We start from the raw sequence: 17,604 nt of genomic DNA, 5'->3' as shown, positions 1-17,604 counted from the left end.
AAGTATTATAAACCTATTACAGTACTATATACCCAATTGCGTCAGTTGGGTACCTAGGCTAACTTTACTGGACATAGGAACAAATTGAACTTATGAACATGCTCTTGGAATGGAATCTGTTTGTGTGTAAGGGACTTACTGTAGTCAGGATCACACTGTAAAAGAATACGAGAATGATGAAACACAGCCATTTCTGCAAAGGCGCTAATTCTGCTGTTCACGTGAAAATCAGGCCCATGTTCTTCTCAGAGAGCCTCCCTGGGTGTAGAGCTGCTTCCTTCAAGGGGGACCGGAGGTCAGTTGCCCCACACTTGACCTTTTCCGGATGACTGTCTCTGGGGTTTCCACTGAACCGAACTCCTGGCATCTTTTATGTGGCCGTGTTCTCATGGTCTAAGTCGGTGGGACATGGAAAGCACTAAATAAATATTTAAAAATGAATTTTGAGAGTATCTTGGAATCTTTCATTCTGATAAATGATTATGCCTCATGAAAGCTGTGAAAATTGAGTATTTGAACTGAAAATGTGTCCAGTAGATCCCAGATATCTTGCACACAGGATATGCATGAATTTCCCAAGTGCAGCCAAAATGCAGGGCAGCCATTGAGGCTGCGGCTACACCAGACGGGCCTCTCCTGACCACCTGGCCATGTCCTCCTCCTTTTCCTCGTTTCCAAAGGAGCAAACACTGCCTCCCTTTAAGCACCACTGGCCATCTTTACCAGGGACAGGTCAGTGCTGGCTTATTTATTCACACTTAATTCTAAAAAGATATGAAGTCAGTCTTAAAAGGCATACACAGTACAAAAGCAAATGATGAAATTTTAACTGAAGATGAGGATAGGAAAAACATAACACAGCCAGAAGAATGTCAAGAAGCCTTCACTTCCTTCTATGAGTCCTATAAATTTACTAAAGGTGGACCACTGATTTCACTCAGGCTTTCACCAACCAGTATAGAAAGATAATGAGGAGTTTCTCATGTCCTTAAGACAAAAGGAAAATAATTGCTTGGGAGGATCACAGCTATTTCTGTTGAAGACAGCAGAGAGATGACATCCCCAGACCATCACAGAGAGAACACTGTACAATATGGTGTCCACTGTCCTTATCAGCACTACACAAGTACAATCACGAGGTTCCACAGCTGTTCTAACAGGATTAAAGTACAATAAAGAAAAATTTCTATAGGTGACCAAAATAATTCAGTTTTAGGCATGTGGCTCTCCAGAGGTCTGGTGTCACCCAAGGGCGGATTCTGGAGATGCAGAAGGACTGGGAGGACCTCACACCTTTCAGGAACTCCCTGATATGGACCATGTCTCTCCACTTAGTTTTTAATTAATTAATGTTTTTAGTGCAGCCAAAAAAATTGGGATCTTAGTTCCCAGATCAGGGATCAAACCTGTGTCCCCTGCAACAAAAGTGCAGCAGCTTAACCACTGGACCACCAGGAAGCGCCCCCCTCCAGCTAGTTCTGACAATGACTGTGTATTGAGGGGCGGTGTATTTTAACATACTTTCCCTGACAAGCACAGGAGTATAGCTATCCTGTGGGGCTGGTTAGTGCGGGCATGATTGCTTTAATGGTAGAGGTAGAGGTGACATTCTCTGGTGAAAACTGGGAAGCCAAAGGAGAAAGCCTATGAATGTGAGAAAGGAAGGGCAGGCAAACAAGAGCGGAGGAGGTGCCCTCCAGGCTGGGAAGTGGGGCTAAGATCCCTGGAGGGGAGAGGGGAGGCGCAGGGCAGGCCGACTAGAGCGGGAAGTTGATGCCTATGGAGACATTTGAACTTCATTCTGTAGGTGACAGATAGGTAACAGGTATTTTTAAGTCCCGAGGAACTGAGAGAATGTTGCACTTAAGAAACATTCCCCTGCGGCCTTGGGGGAGTATAGAGGGGAGACTGCTTGGGGCAGTCAGCCACCCACAGTCCCATTTCAAGTGAAGAGTGATAGGACGGAAACTAGGGTACAGGCTGTTTATGGAGAAACCGGAGGAAATGACGGAGGCGCTGAGCCATTATGTGATGGGGACTTCAAAGGATGCATTAGAACGGATCCCCTGCAGCAGTAAGGCTGCACTGGAAGAATGTTGGCTTGTTTACAACCTTCCAGCAAGAGTAGGCACATGAAAGCCCAAATGCACAACGTGTTTAAGATTGGGCTTCCTGGCCCTCCAAGTTCCTCTTTATCTGATGTGAGTTGTCCCAAGGACTGGCTAATTGGATTCCACAGAAAACCGCAAATACCATCAACATTATGATGCTTTGTGTTATCCACTAATTGTTGTTCCGTCACTAAGTTGTGTCCGACTCTTTGCGATCCCTTGGGCTTCAGCACGCCAGGCTTCCCTGTCCTCCACTACCTCCCAGAATTTGCTCAAGTCATGTCCATTGAGTCAGTGATACTACCTAACCATCTCATCCACCAATAATGGTTTACACTAACTTTACTAGACGTTTATTTGAGCTGAGTTTTGAAATGGTCACAGCTTTCATCAGCCTGACATGCCAGGCATATGGGGATGATGTTTTCTATATGCTAAGCAGTGAGGTCTCCTGGAGGGGCTGCCAGAGAGAAGTTTAGATTATCCTTAAACTAGCCAGCTTGTGGAGTGGGGGATAATTAGGCATAGAAGGAGAAGAAGGCGTCAGAGGATGAGATGGCTGGGCAGCATCACCAATGCAATGAACATGAACTTGGGTCAACTCTGAGAGATAGTGAGGGACAGGAAGGCCTGGCATGCCGTGGGTGTCCATGGGGTCACAAAGAGCCGGACACACCTGGGCTACTGAACAAAAACAGTGGCTGAGCCAGTGCTTTTCAAGTTGCAGGTGCAGTGTACAGTTTGGGGTGTATACTGGACTATTATTGCATAAAATGCATTTCCTTCTGAGATCACAAGTAAGCTTGTTCCTGAATTGCTCAGGTCCCCAAAAGGAAGAGGTTACCAGATACAATAAGTTCCCTGCATGTGAACAAGTGCCATTCTAAGACAGCATTTGTAAGTTCAATGCATTCATAAGAGTAACAAAGTTAGCCTAGGTACCGCCCTAACACAACCAGCTATTCAGTACTGTACTGTAATAGGCATACAATACTTTCCACACAAATGAGACACAAAAAACAAACACAAAAAATAAAGAAGACACTTTTAATCTTACAGGACAGCACCTTGAAAGTACAGTAACACAGCACAACAGCTGGCATACAGTGGCTGCATGCATGTTCGCATCTTTGAAATTCGCACCCTGAAGGCGCATTTGTAGGGGACTTACAGTATAGTCACTGCTGAGCTCAAAGCAGTTCACTTTATGCTAAAGCTGAAACTCCAGTACTTTGGCCACCTCATGCGAAGAGTTGACTCAGAAAAGACTCTGATGCTGGGAGGGATTGGGGGCAGGAGGAGAAGGGGACGACAGAGGATGAGATGGCTGGATGGCACCACTGACTCAATGGACGTGAGTCTCAGTGGACTCCAGGAGTTGGTGATGGACAGGGAGGCCTGGCGTGCTGTGATTCATGGGGTCGCAAAGAGTCGGACATGACTGAGCGACTGATCTGATCTGATAGTTGCTTTACAATGCTGTGTCAGTTTCTGCTGTACAGCAAAGTGAATCAGCTGTATGTAAACATATATCCCCTCTTTCTGGATTTCCTTCCCATTTAGGTCACCACAGAGCACGGAGTGGAGTTTCCTGTGTCACACAGTAGTGCACCCGAGTGTCTTTTAACTGTCACACTGAGAGTTTAGGAGAAGTGTATTGGCTCAGTGTGCAGTAGAGAGAAAACTATATGAAAATAATTTATAGCATGTTTGATTTTGTGGTCATAGCAGAGATTTTTTATTATAACAGTTCTGTCTTCCAAAGAGCCTCAATTTGCTTCACAATCTGGCCATAGAAATACAATCTGTTTTATGACCTGTTCAGCAAGTGAGATTTTGAATGTGGCATAACAGTTTTTCTCAGAGAATTTTTATATTCAATATTTTAAAAATTTTAATTTCTGTTTATGGGACATTTACCAACTTAAAAAGTAACCTCTCAGAGAGCATCTCATTGATTGCACACATCAACCCAGCTATGCAGATGTAATCTCTTCTTTTAGTAATAATTTCTTCTAGTAAAATAAGGACACTGAGTCTTCAAAACATCTTGTCTAGTAGAAAGTTCTGGCCTTTTGAATTCAAAGTCCATGGTTTTCCCTTATCACAGAGTGTCTCATGAGCCTTGACAAATTACAAGCAAAAGTTCCCTGAATTTACTTTTTCCTTCTAGCCTATAGGAGAAAATGAAATAAACCAAATCCCACAGTGCATAGGGGAATTTATGGTGGGCAAATCTGAAGCATAAGAAAGGCTGAAATATATACAATAATGGTATCTGTGAATGATATGGTATCCCCCCCCCAACCCTCCATTTCTAATGAGAAAAACCAATGCATTCAATCTTACTGAGTCATTTACTTTCTAATTAATATTTAATTCAAACAAGCATTATCTTGCTTTTCTCCCACACACTTTGAGTGCTGAATGTTAAAATACGCAGACTCTGTTAATGTTCTCCAGGAAAGCACTTCTCCTTTCCCAGACTCGTTATCTGCACAAGCAGGGCTTTGTCTTGTTCACCAATATGTCTCATAACTTGAAATGAAGAAAAATACGCATTGAGGAATTCTGAGTGAGAACCTATTATTTCATGGGTAAAGTTTGGAACCAAGGGACTTAACAGCTTCCTCAAGCTATACAGACAAAAGAAGTAGACTCACTAATGACCTAATTGTTGCCATAGAGAAGAGAATTCTAGCTGGTTCCAAGATGAGTGGGAGCTCTGACTATTCGTGGATTAGCCAGTTAGGATAAGGGTTTGGGTTGAATTAGCTTTAGATTAGATTAGGTTACATACTTATTTTTAGAATGTCCCCACAGGGTGGTGATTATGGGGTGTTAGCCAAACTATGAGATGGCTGATAACATTTCACACAGACAGGAATGCAAATCTCATTTTTGTGATATTTTCCAGGCCTGATGGTAATGTGTGGCTACCTCTTGATAACTATGCCTTTGCTTTCCATGTTCGTCCTGCAGGAGCTGTGCAGTTTGCGTGGTTGCTAAGGCAGTCAGCAATTCAAGAAACTGAGCTCCTAGAAGTGCTGGTTCTGTATTAACGCTTAGAAGTATATTCAGGTCAAAGTTTTCTTTTTGAATTTCAGCAGCCAAAGAGATGTAAAGACAATGATTATTCATTCTTTTTTTTTTTGGTAATCTCTCCTTATTTTTCATTCCTTCTTTCCTTCCTCCTCCTTCCTTCCCCCTCTTTCCTTCCTTCTTCCTTCCCTGCCTCCTTGTTTCCCTCCCTCACTCCCTGCCACCTTCCAAGGCCATGGAGTTTACTACAAAGGTCATGGACTTTGGAGTCAGCCACAACTAGGCATTTACCCCTCCTCCACCACTGACTTTGAAGCCTTGGGCTTCCTCCCTGGGAGGAAATTCTATCAAACTCCCGCAGGGAGTTCAACTTTCTCCCCATGACATGGGGAAGGCCGTATAACTCCTGGACTGCTGAGCCATCAGAGCTGGAAAGAACTTTTTTGTTGTTGTTGTTTCTTTCTTTTTAAAAAAATCAATTTATTTATCATAATTGGAGGCTAATTACAATATTGTTGTGGTATTTGCCATACACTGACATGAATCAGCCTTAGGTGTACATGTGTTCCCCATCCTGAACCCCCCTCCTACCTCCCTCCCCATCCCATCCCTCTGGATTGTCCCAGTGCACTGGCTTTGAGTGCTCTATTTGGGCACCATCAAACCTGGACTGGTCGTCTCTTTCACATATGGTAGTATACATGTTTCAATGCTATTCTCTCAAATCATCCCACCCTTGCCTTCTCCCACAGAGTCCAAAAGTCTGTTCTTTATATCTGTGTCTCTTTTGCTATCTTGCATATAGGGTTGTCATTGCCATCTTTCTAAATTCCATATATATATGTTAATATGCTGTCCTGGTATTTTTCTTTCTGACTTACTTCACTCTGTATAAATAGGGTCCAGTTTCATCCACCTCATTAGAACTGACTCAAATGAATTCTTTCTAATAGCTGAGTAATATTCCATTGTGTATAGGTACCACAGCTTTCTTATCCATTCATCTGCTGATGGACATCTAGGTTGCTTCCATGTCCTGGCTATTGTAAACAGTGCTGTGATGAACACTGGGGTACATGTGTCTCTTTCAATTCTGGTTTCCTCGGCGTTTATGCCCAGCAGTAGGATCACTGGGTCACATGGAAGTTCTATTTCCAGTTTTTTAAGGAATCTCCACACTGTTCTCCATAGTGGCTGTACTAGTTTGCATTCCCACCAACAGTGTAAGAGGCTTCCCTTTTCTCCACACCCTCTCCAGCATTTATTGTTTGTAGACTTTTTGATAGCAGCCATTCTGACCGCTGTGATATGGTACCTCATTGTGGTTTTGATTTGCATTTCTCAGATAATGAGTGATGTTGAGCATCTTTTCATGTGTTTGTTAGCCATCTGTATGTCTTCTTTGGAGAAGTTAAGTTTTTTGACCCATTTTTTGATTGGGTCGTTTATTTTTCTGGTATTGACCTGCATGAGCCTCTTGTATTTTTTTGAGATTGATTCTTTATTCAGTTGCTTCATTTGCTATTACTTTCTCCCATTCTGAAGACTGTCTTTTCACCTTGTTTATAGTTTCCTTTGCTGTGCAAAAGTTTTTAAGTTTAATTAGGTCCAATTTGTTTATTTTTGCTTTTATTTCCATCACTCTGGGAGGTGGGTCATAGAGGATCTTGCTGTGATTTATGTTGGAGAGTATTCTGCCTGTATTTCAGAGCTGGAAAGAAATTATAATCACACCAAGGTTTTGATGAAGAAATTGAGACTCTGAGAAGTCAAGTCACATGTGTGCTCCCACTGAACATCCTGACCTAAAGTGGAGTTTTCTATGCACCTGGGAAATTGAGGGCATTATATCCCAGTTATTTCATGTTTAATAAACCAAATGAACACTATGGTACAAATTTCCAACCAAAAGGAGGAATGAAAAAAGGAAATGGTCAAGTAGAATGAAAAGTTTTTGTTAAGAGCTCTGTGGGTTTGCCCAGCTCTAAGCTGGAATCAAGATTGCCAGGAGAAATATCCACAACCTCAGATATGCAGATAATACCACTTTAATGGCAGAAAGCAAAGAGGAACTAAAAAGTCTCTTGATGAAGGTTAAAGAGAAGAGTGAAAAACCTGGGTTAAAATTCAACATTCAAAAAACTAAGATCATGGCATAAAGTCCCAACACTTCGTGGCAAATAGATGGCAAAAAAGAGGAAACAGTGACAAACTTTAATTTCTTGGGCTCCAAAATCATTGCACACAGTGACTGCAGCCACAAAATTAAAAGATACTTGCTCCTTGGAAGAAAGGTTATGACAAACCTAGACAGCATATTAAAAAGCAAATACATCACTTTGCTGACAAAGGTCTGAATGGTCAAAGCTATGGTTTTTCCAGTAGTCATGTATAGATGTGAGAATTGGACCATAAAGGCTGTGCACCGAAGAATTGATGCTTTCAAACTGTGGTGCTGGAGAAGACTCTTGGGAGTCCCTTGGACAGGAAGAAGATCAAACCAGTCAATCCTAAAGGAAATCAACACTGAATATTCACTGGAAGTCCACTGATGCTGAAGCTGAAGCTTTAATACATTGGCCACCTGATGTGAGGAGCCAATTCTTTGGAAAAGACCTTGATGCTGGGAAATATTGAGGGCAAGAGGATGAGATGGTTGACTGGCATCATTGACTCAGCGGACATGAGTTTGAACAAAGTCAGAAAGATAGTGAAGGACAGGGAAGCCTGGTATGCTGCAGTCCATGGGGTCACAAAGAGTCGGACACGACTGAGCGACTGAACAACAAACAACCCCTAAGTAGCTCTGAGTCTTGGGAAATAATTCATCTTGAGGGGTCTGGATTTCCCCATCAGTTAGATGGGAGGAAGTATTGGGATTAAGGCCAATCTAGAGGTAGATGTCACCTTCACAGGCAGGAGAGTGCTTTGTATCTTATAAAAGTCTCTATCCAATGCCCTTTTTTTTTGCTCCTATTCTTGGTTCTTCTTCATTTGTAATGACAGGATTTTCAAGTTGTCTGACTCCTTTTGTTGGCAGCTCTGTTCTCCTCATTCATGTTTCTCCTCTTTTATAGAAATAAGCCAAACCATCAAGCTGGGTCACTTGGATGACTAACAGAGAACAGAAATGGATTGAACAGATAATCAACTCTCACTTTCCCATTTTTCTGTGTCCGCCTACCCGGATGATGGTTAAATACAACAGATTCCATTTATTTTGAAAAGCCTTGAATTTAGTGCTCCTCACACTGAGGGTCTTCTAAAGTGCATTGTCTGTTCCCTTGACCTTTGACTTAAAGCTAACTAATCTACCAATTCTTGAATGGTTTCCTTAAAGGCTCTCTGGTTGGGTAGATGCAAGAAATATTCATAAACCAAGAGCAGCAAGCAGTACAATCATGTTTCCTTACATGAACAACAACAACAACACAAAAATGTATTTCTATTCTGGGATGCATGGGCCAAAAGAATAGAACAGAAAAACGTGGCTTCTTTATTTGTATTCTTAGTTTGAATTTATTCTACTATAGTACCATCCAATGGAAACAGCATGGGCCATGAACCTACATCAATTGTTTGGGCTACTCAGGTTCTAAATCCTTATTCCAATGTTGGGAAATTACCTGCTGTGCCAGAGGCTGGCTAACTGTTCAGCAAACTTTTTACTTTTTCTCCTGGGTACTCAGCTATACAACATTTCTCTTATGCATGTTTGAAATGTGTGCTCAATGCCTTCAGTCTTGAATGACTCTTTGAGATCCCATGGACTGTAGCCCTCCAGGCTCCTCTGTCTATGGGATTCTCCAGGCAAGAATACTGGAGTGGGTTGCCATTTCCTACTCCAGGGAACCTTCCCCACCCGGGAATCAAACCCACGTCTTCTGTGTTGGCAGGAGGAGCCTTTACCACTGTGCCACTTGGGAAGCCTCCTGACTAACCCTTCGATTCAAAGATCAGTTAAGTTTGCCAAAGATGCTATAAGCCACATGAAACTTGTGCTATAACTATAATTCAGATTCAACTCAGCGAACCTTAAAAGTTCTTCCCTTGAGTTCCAGGAAAAAATGGAAAGCTCTCAAAAATAGGCAGTTCTATTGCATTATTGTACCCAGACACTTAATTTCTACCACCTACTGTGGCATTTTCTGGTATTTGAGAAAAATATCAGGGAAATGTTGCTTCTCTATTCTTTAGAGTCTGATCATCCCTCCCTTGGCCCAATAACCTTTTCCCAAATAAGCTCCCTAAATTAGATTCCTGGAATTTGTAAGGACGTGCAAGAATTCTCCTTGGGTTATAGGTTTTAAAATATGAAGTGACGGCCATTAGTTCTTGGTGGAAACACGTCCTTTGGTCACTGTGAGGTTCTAGAAGGCATGACCGGGCTGTTTACCTGTCTAGCATTGTCGGTGACCCCGTCCTCCCAGAGCACCTGGAAACCACATCTAGCTACTTGGTGCATCCTTGTAATCACACCAGTTGTTCCCTCTTCTCCGTTCTAACTGCAGCCCCTCCTCTGCTGAGCTGACCAGACCCCAGCGCCCTTTCTGATTCCAGCGCCCTTTCTCTGGCCCCCAGGCACCCTGCGCACTGTGCTGCTGTAACAGCCACCTCTCTGGGCAGTAATTACTTATCATGTGCCTGTCTTCTAAGGGAGGCTTCAAGCTCCACAAGGCAGGGCCTTTACTTTTCTACTCAGAGCACCTAACTTACTGCTTGACATATAATCAGTGCTGAATAAATATCTCCCAAAAGAGCATTAAGAGCTTCCCAGGTGGCTCAGCAGTAAAGAATCTGCCTGCAATGCAGGAGACCTGAGTTCAGTCTCTGGGTCGGGAAGATCCCCTGGAGAAGGAAATGGCAACTGACTCCAGTACTGTTTCCTGGAAAATTCCATGGACAGAGGAGGCTGGCAAGCTACAGTTCATGGGGTCACAAAAGAGTCAGACACAACTTAGTGACTAAACAACAACAAAAATGAATATTAGTCACATATGTCCAACTAGTATGTGATACATTCACTTGGATGAATCCAGGGCATTTAAAAAAAAATATTTAAAATGGGGCTCTTGATTGCATCCTCAAAACCAATGTGCCACTCCTTATCCAAGCTTCTCAGTTTCAGTAAATGCACCAATGTCCATCAGGCTCTCGACCTAGAAATCAGGAAGCATACTGAGCACCCCACCTTCCCTCACCCCAACATGCAGGCCTGTCCTCCACCTCTGAGCCTCCCAGCACATCTCTGCCTCTGCCGTCCTCTCTTGCTGGGGTGACTACAGGACACTCCTAGGTGGTTCCCTCTTTTCTCCTTTCATCCCCTCCAGTACATCTTCCACACAGCAACCAGAACAAGCTCTAGGTCAGTCATTCCCATTTTCAGAACATTCCATGGCTCCTAACGGTGCACAGAATAAAATGCAGCACCTCCCCCTGTCTGGGAGAAACCCCATGACCCCCCCCCAACCCTGCCTCTCTGGTCATGGCATTCCTCCTGGGTTGCTCCAGACTCAGACATTCAGTGCTTCCCAATTCCTGGCCTGGAACATTCTTCTCCCTGTTCTCCTTCTCAGGACCCTTCCCTGACAAACCTCCTCACCTTCTGCACTGATTGTGGTCATAGAACTTTATTTACCTCCTCTGTACTGTTCCTTAAGCTGTGATTGGTTTGCTCTTTTGTTTGCTTGTTTATTTGCCACGTCATGAGGGTAAGACTCAAGGTCACGTGCCATTGCATCCTCAGCATCAGAATGTGGCCTGACACAGACAGGGTGTTGAGGTAGAGAAAATCATGTGTGAATGAAAGACTACACAAAGAACCTGGGAGACAGGGCCACAGGAATATCCATGATGCTGATCCCTGAGTGATCACCATACAACTGCAGCGTCTGATTCATGGAAAAACCAGGATCACTCTTCAAAGATACAGGCAGACTCAGTAACCACAGAGCAGTGAGCACTCATGTAGTGCCTGCAAGTGGGCTTCCCAGGTGGCTCACTAGTAAAGAATCCACCTGCCAATGAAGGAGACATGGGTTTGGTCCCTGGATTGGGAAGATCCCCTGGAAAACGAAATGTCAACCCACTCCAGTATTCTTTCCTGAGATATTCCATGGACAGAAAAGCCTGGTGGGCTACAGTCCATAGGGCTGCAAAGGAGTCAGACACAACTTAGCACCTAAACAACAGCAGTGCCTGCATATACGTGATCTCAGTTAAATCACACAACTGTATGAGGCAGTCATTCTTCTTATTATCATTTTACAATTTTTAACAAAACTCAGAGATACTAAATGACTCACCCGCAACAGACTATGGCATTTGTAACCCAAGGAAGCAGGTTCCATTTTAGGTCTAGCTGACTCCACATGGAGCCCCCATGCATGGTCCACATTTATTTAATGCTTCTGAGTTTTTCCCCAAATAAAACCAAAGTTCTGACTTGCTACTCCTAAGGTTTACACCAGACTGTACATTTAACCTGATTACTAATTCAGATGACTGGACTTTCTTTATATCCAAATACATGATGAGATGTGGTTGTAGCAAGCTCCCTAACTCATTCTCTAGGACAGGCATCCCACTCTTCCTTTTTAAGGATGACTTCTTAGGAAAGCTCTGCATGATAATTCACTCAAATGACCAACTTCCAACAACTTCCACAATAAAGAGATTCTTACCTCGGAATTCCAGTCCTCTAAGTTGAAAGGTGACAAGGCCATTGCCGATTTCAATCAGGTGAACGAAAGCATTGAGGTAATCCGAAGCCAAAATAAAGCAATCGCCAGAGCTGTAGTTGCCCCACCGGCCAAGGATGAGGTCTCCACAGAGGGACTCCTGGAGCGCCCTTGTCAAGTGCTCATAAAAGATGGAATTGAGGTTGTTGCCATCGCTCCCTGAAGACAGGACAAGAAGTAATATGCCCAGTGAGTCCTGCTCCAATGTGCTCTACCTGGGAGACAGGCAGTTGTCATCTGATTAGGGGTGAATCAGACTCCTCAGACCTTTCGCCCGTTGTGGTGGGTTTTGTGAGACCCTCCTATTTCTTCCCTCTATGCTCTTTCTGGTCAATGTCATCTACATAAATGAACTGGATTCCTGTCTAAATGAGACACCTGACAAATTCCTATCTCCAACAGAGATCTCTTGCCTGGACTCTAGACCTGTCTACTTCCTCGTCTACTTAACATTTCTTGTATGTTTCCAATGTTTCTCCTCCATCCAGTGTGTTCAAGTCAGGCCCTGCCCCCCCAGTCCCGCCCCCAACCTGCTCTCAGCTGTCCAGTTGGCCACAACCTAGGCATCTTTCTTCCCACTCCTTCCCAGCTAAGGCTCTCCATTTCACATTCTTCAAGCATTTTTTTTGCATCTTCCTACTTTTTTCCATTCCCATTACCCTTGCTTTATCCCAAGTTACACGGTCTCTCAGGTAGAGGACCACAAGGGTCATGTGACTGACCTATGGGTCTTCACTAGGACGTGCTTGCTCATCGATTCTCTACCCCCCAGCCAGAATGACCTTTCAGATGAAAGAAGAACGTGTCACCCAGGACCCTCCAGCCCATTTCTTAAAGTGGTTTGTTAGGGCTCTTAAGGTAGAGACAAGACTTCATAACATCACCTGTAATAGGGTGCCATAAGTCATCCTCCAGGAATAAGCTAGGACACCAGCCTGATCAAACCCCAGGTGTATGGTCACACCAGGGGCGGTGTGTGCTCTGCTCCCCACTTCAGTGTCCATCCTCACCTCTCACTCATCTCTTCCTCAGTCTCCACACTTAGCAACACAGAACTTCTCCCAGTTGAGTGACTCACCTGCCCCTTCCCACCCTGGGCCTTTGCAGAGACTAATCTTTCTGCCTGGTTTCCCTTCATTCTTCTCTGTCTTATTACCTCTACTAATCTTTAGATCCGGAGAAGGCAATGGCACCCCACTCCAGTACTCTTGCCTGGAAAATCCCATGGATGGAGGAGCCTGGTGGGCTACAGTCCATGGGGTTGCTAAGAGTCGGACATGACTGAGCGACTTCACTTTCACTCTTCACTTTCATGCATTGGAGAAGGAAATGGCAACCCACTCCAGTGTTCTTGCCTTGAGAATCCCAGGGACAGGGAAGCCTGGTTGGGTTGCTGTCTATGGGGTCGCACAGAGTTGGACACGACTGAAGCGACTTAGCAGCAGTAGCAGCAGCAGCAATCTTTAGACCTCTGTTCCACAGCCACTTCAGGGAAGCCTTCCTTGACCCCTTTGCCAGGCCATGTTATAGGGCATCAGGACTATGACCCTCTGCTTGAAAGCACTTGAAACAGTTGGAATTTGACTTTGGTTTTTTTGTGTATGTATGGTTATTTGATTAACATCTGATTTCTCCAATGCACCCTACGGTGGTGAAGGAAGACTGAATTTGTTTATTTTTGTATCTCACTACTGGCAGATTCTTAATATGCAGTAATGACTATCTGTTGAATAATAGATGACAGCATAGATGATACAGCTTTGTTAAGAGAAATTTTGCTTTTGAGAACATAATCCATTAATCCATTAAGTAACTCCAGGGTTTCACTGAGAAATAATTTACAGACAATAAATAGTGTGTGTATAGTTGTGTGTGTGTGTGTGTGTGTGTGTGTGTTAAGTCACTTAGTCATGTATGACTCTTTGTGACCCTATGGACTGTAGCCCACCAGGCTCCTCTGCCCGTGGAATTCTCCAGGCAAGAATACTGGAGTGGGTTTTCATTTCCTTCTTTAGGGGATCTTCCTGACCCAGGGATTGAACCCATGTTTCCTGCATTGCAGGCAGATTCTTTACCATCCGAACTATAGGGAAGTTTTATATATATACATATATATATATATTTTATAATATAAATAATTATTGATAGTATGTATTGTGTAAAAAGTACATATATATGCATGTATACATATATAACTGTAGTCTACAATATAAATAATTATTGCTAGTATACATTTTATATATTATATACAAGTATATAAATTATTATGTATCAATGCCATTGACTCATTTTAAGTTATATATATATATAAAACTCAGATTTATTGAGGCATAATTTACAGAGAGCAAAATTTGCCCTTTTTAGTGTCCAGTTCTATGAATCTTAGAACAATGCTTACAGTCACATGGCCACCACTTGGAATGCGGCACTGTGTCGCATCCACACTGCGGTATATAGCAGTCATTTGTTTTGTTTCGTTTGTATGTAGTTACTACAGCTTGCTTAACCATTCAGTAGCTGAAGGACCTCTGGGTTGTTTTCAGTACTGGTGAATATGAGTAAATCCACTCACGATATTCATGAGCAGAAGTTCATAAGAACATGTTGTCATTTCTCCTGAGTCAAACCCTAAGAGTGGCCCTACCGTTCTCCAAAAAGGCTGAACCATTCTGCACCCCAGTCGCAGGGACTGAGAATTCTAGTTGTTCTGCACCCTTGCCAGGACCGTTGCTTGTTTGTTCAAACTTAGCCATTCAGATCGAATGGATGAGTACATCAAGGGAAGAAAAAAGGAAGGATGCAGCAAAGGAGATGGAGTGAGGGAACACCCTGCTTCCCAATAAAGGGCCAGCGTGTTTCAGGGGCATGAAACTGGGGGTTCTTGATGCATTTCGCGTACTGGCTGGGCTGACTCCTTTTATTCCCTCTGTCAGATCTCTCATGATGAAGACAGAATCTTTTTTGAGAAGGCTGGGTAAACTGGGAAGTGGCCTGGCCTGTGGTCCTGGGAGTGGAAGAAGTACTGGGAGGGGCTGGAAGGGAAGTTGTACCAGTGTTTTGACTTTAGGAGTATCTTTTCTCTGGGGAGTAAACTCTGCCTCCAGAAAGTCAGAGAAGCATAGAGTTGCCCCAAAGAGAAGAGGCCCAAAGCAAAGCTCAAGGACCCCTTCTAGGCCAGCTTCTGGAGTGGAGACAGAGATTCAGAAAGGTTGGCGATAAAGATCTGTGAAGATCTGAATGGAGCTTTCCTGCTCTGTACCCTCAGGAACTGGAGCATCATTGAGGGTGCAGGAAGGTGCCGACTGGCCCCGAGCACACCCACGTAAGAAAGAGCACTGATCCACGGCTAAGAAATCTACAAGATAACACTATCAAACTATGGATATCAGGGCTAGGCATTCACGACAGTTAAAAGCCAAACTGAAATAGGTGCATTTATAACCTATTTATGATTAATGGAAAGAAACAAACTGCTTTATGGACTGAGTTGTGTCATGTCCTCTAATAAGGTATCAGTATGCTTAATTTTCTATGCAGATTAAGCCTGCCTGACCTGCAGTGATATTCATTTTCTCTGATGAAGCAGCATGCATCCAGAGATGCTAATTGGAGATTACTCCGAGTCTCTGGTACTTTTAAAGAAAAAGCCTTAACAACAGAATTAACTTTTGCTTAACTGTTCAAACTGTTTGATGTACAAATAAAACAATTTAAACCATGAAAAGCTGAGATCTTAGAACACACTGACCACACATCTGTATAATTAGATGAAAATGAGACAAAATTATGAACAACTAAAAGCACAATGTACTTATGAAACTGTCTAAATGCCTAATGTCAATGGCCCGGCAAAATTAGAATCCCATGGCTTCACATTAGAGATATTTATACTCCAACCACACCCCCTTCAAATTGGGCTGATACAAAGTTTAACAAAAAATAAACCAGCCTCTCCAGATATTTTCAAGTTTTAAATTATGATTTCAAATTAATCATGTATATGCAATTCAAATATAGCTAATAAGCAGGATACAATTCTTCCTAGACAATATTTTTGGCACAGAGGAGACAGTGAGGTGGATTAAAAATAGAGAGTGGTTTAAATTTGCATACTGATATGAGGGGAAAAAAGGTCGAATGCTTCAAAATGAAATAGATTACACGAAGAAAAAAGTAACTTCCTGTTACTATGGCAGATAAATCTTTCCATAGATTAATGTTGTACAAAGACTCTGAAGATATCCAGACCCTGGATCCTGGAATGGCTTGCCTTTAAGGACATCATAATGCTGATTTTTTTTGCCAGAATACCAATACCAAGGTTTACTGTCTGTATTTGATGTTTAGCATGTACAAACTAAAATGTTGTAATCAACAGTCATTCAATATTGAAAAGAGATCTAATCAGTTCTAAATCATGGAGGAATCCATTTCTAAACCAAATCAGGATACTTGATCAGTTCTATTTGCACAGTTTTATTTTTACCATCAGCATATTTACCAAGACATGCACTGTCTCCACAGTGATTTAAAAAAGTGAGTACTTAATTCTTCTTTTTTGGATTGAAGGAATCCATCTACACAACACATAAATAGCTTAAACGAGAGACAGGGGACTTTCCCGGGCAGGAGGGCTCCAGTGGTTAAGACTACATGCTTCCAACACATGGGGGATGGGTTCAATCCTTGCTTGGGGAACTAAGATCCCACATGCTGCATGGCCAAAAAATAAATAAAATAAAATATTAAAAAAAGAAAGAAAGAGAAGGAAGATATCCTCTTACCTGAATCTTTTTCAATTTGGACCACCAGTCTTGTGTTGGAATTATCCACACGCCTTGTACTAGAAAGAGCCACAAAAGAGTAAGAGGCAGTGATTAGATCCCTGCAAATGACAGCTGGCTCACAGAATCAGCTATGTGAGTGGGAATCCAGGAGAGATGGAGCTCACATATTAGAGTTATGGTTCTGCATTGACAAGGCTGAAGGAAGAGAGGGGTCAGAGGGCGGGAAAAGTACAGAAGACATAGAGAGGGAAGAGATGTTTAGCACTTAGGTACAGGAGATAGACCTTCATCTTTTATCAATTCTGAGCATCCAGTCTACACAATAAAAGCAAGCATTGAAATTGTTAATGGACTACCACCCACTGACAGTATTTGAGAGCACTGCATACATAGTATCTTGCTTTTCAAACTGATTCCAGAACAGTCTTGATAAGTAGTCTGGGTCTCCACTACTTGCTTTCAAGCGTTGGGTGCATTCTTACAGACTTGTCTTAGGTTGAACCATAAGAATGAAAAACAGCTCTTTGCAGCTTAGGAAAAGGTGGACTGTCTATAGCCACAGTAACCAGTTGCCACCAGAACCAGTTTTAAACCTTTTCAGTTATGACAACTCACCTCAACTTATAGCTTTGGTAAAGCAGCCAGTTGACAGTGGCTGCTTGCTTCTGAAAGTCAGCCAGCAAGGGACAGGCTCAGTGCAGACTTCTGAGGGTGACCAATCCATAACAGGTTCCCCAGGTGACTGCCCTGCAGATGGTATCACCCCATTTCTGAATCTGAAACTCATCTGCCCTTGAACTTCAGATGTCCCCCAAACCCTTTATACGTGCAACGGTCTGTCCTGCTTGGAGAGACGATGTTGGACCAGCCTTGACTTATTTCAGACACTGAGTGGGGGTCTTGTCATTCTTTGAAATGACACCA

The 17,604-nt window shown here is 43.0% G+C and overlaps 1 protein-coding gene across 3 annotated transcripts in view; it reads right to left on the bottom strand.

Moving 5' to 3' along the window:
* Positions 1 to 17,604, bottom strand: part of PCNX2 (pecanex 2) — a 311,410-nt gene that overhangs the window by 58,207 nt on the left and 235,599 nt on the right. For all 3 annotated transcript variants that reach the window (XR_015156551.1, XM_086381075.1, XM_086381076.1), the window contains 2 exons: positions 16,678 to 16,736; positions 11,837 to 12,052 (listed from right to left, as the gene is read on the bottom strand). Coding sequence is in view for 2 of the 3 variants with exons in the window: in XM_086381075.1 (XP_086237201.1) it covers positions 11,837 to 12,052; positions 16,678 to 16,736 (275 nt within the window). In the remaining variant the exon portion in view is untranslated. The remainder of the gene's footprint in view (positions 1 to 11,836; positions 12,053 to 16,677; positions 16,737 to 17,604) is intronic.

This window comes from Bos grunniens, chromosome 28 (assembly GCF_055505025.1).
Source record: "Bos grunniens cultivar Pamir isolate PY7600 chromosome 28, Bosgru_T2T1.0, whole genome shotgun sequence".
Classification (NCBI taxonomy): Eukaryota; Metazoa; Chordata; class Mammalia; order Artiodactyla; family Bovidae; genus Bos; species Bos grunniens.
Note: the sequence above shows the minus strand (reverse complement) of the source record. Positions and strands in the feature narration are given on the sequence as shown.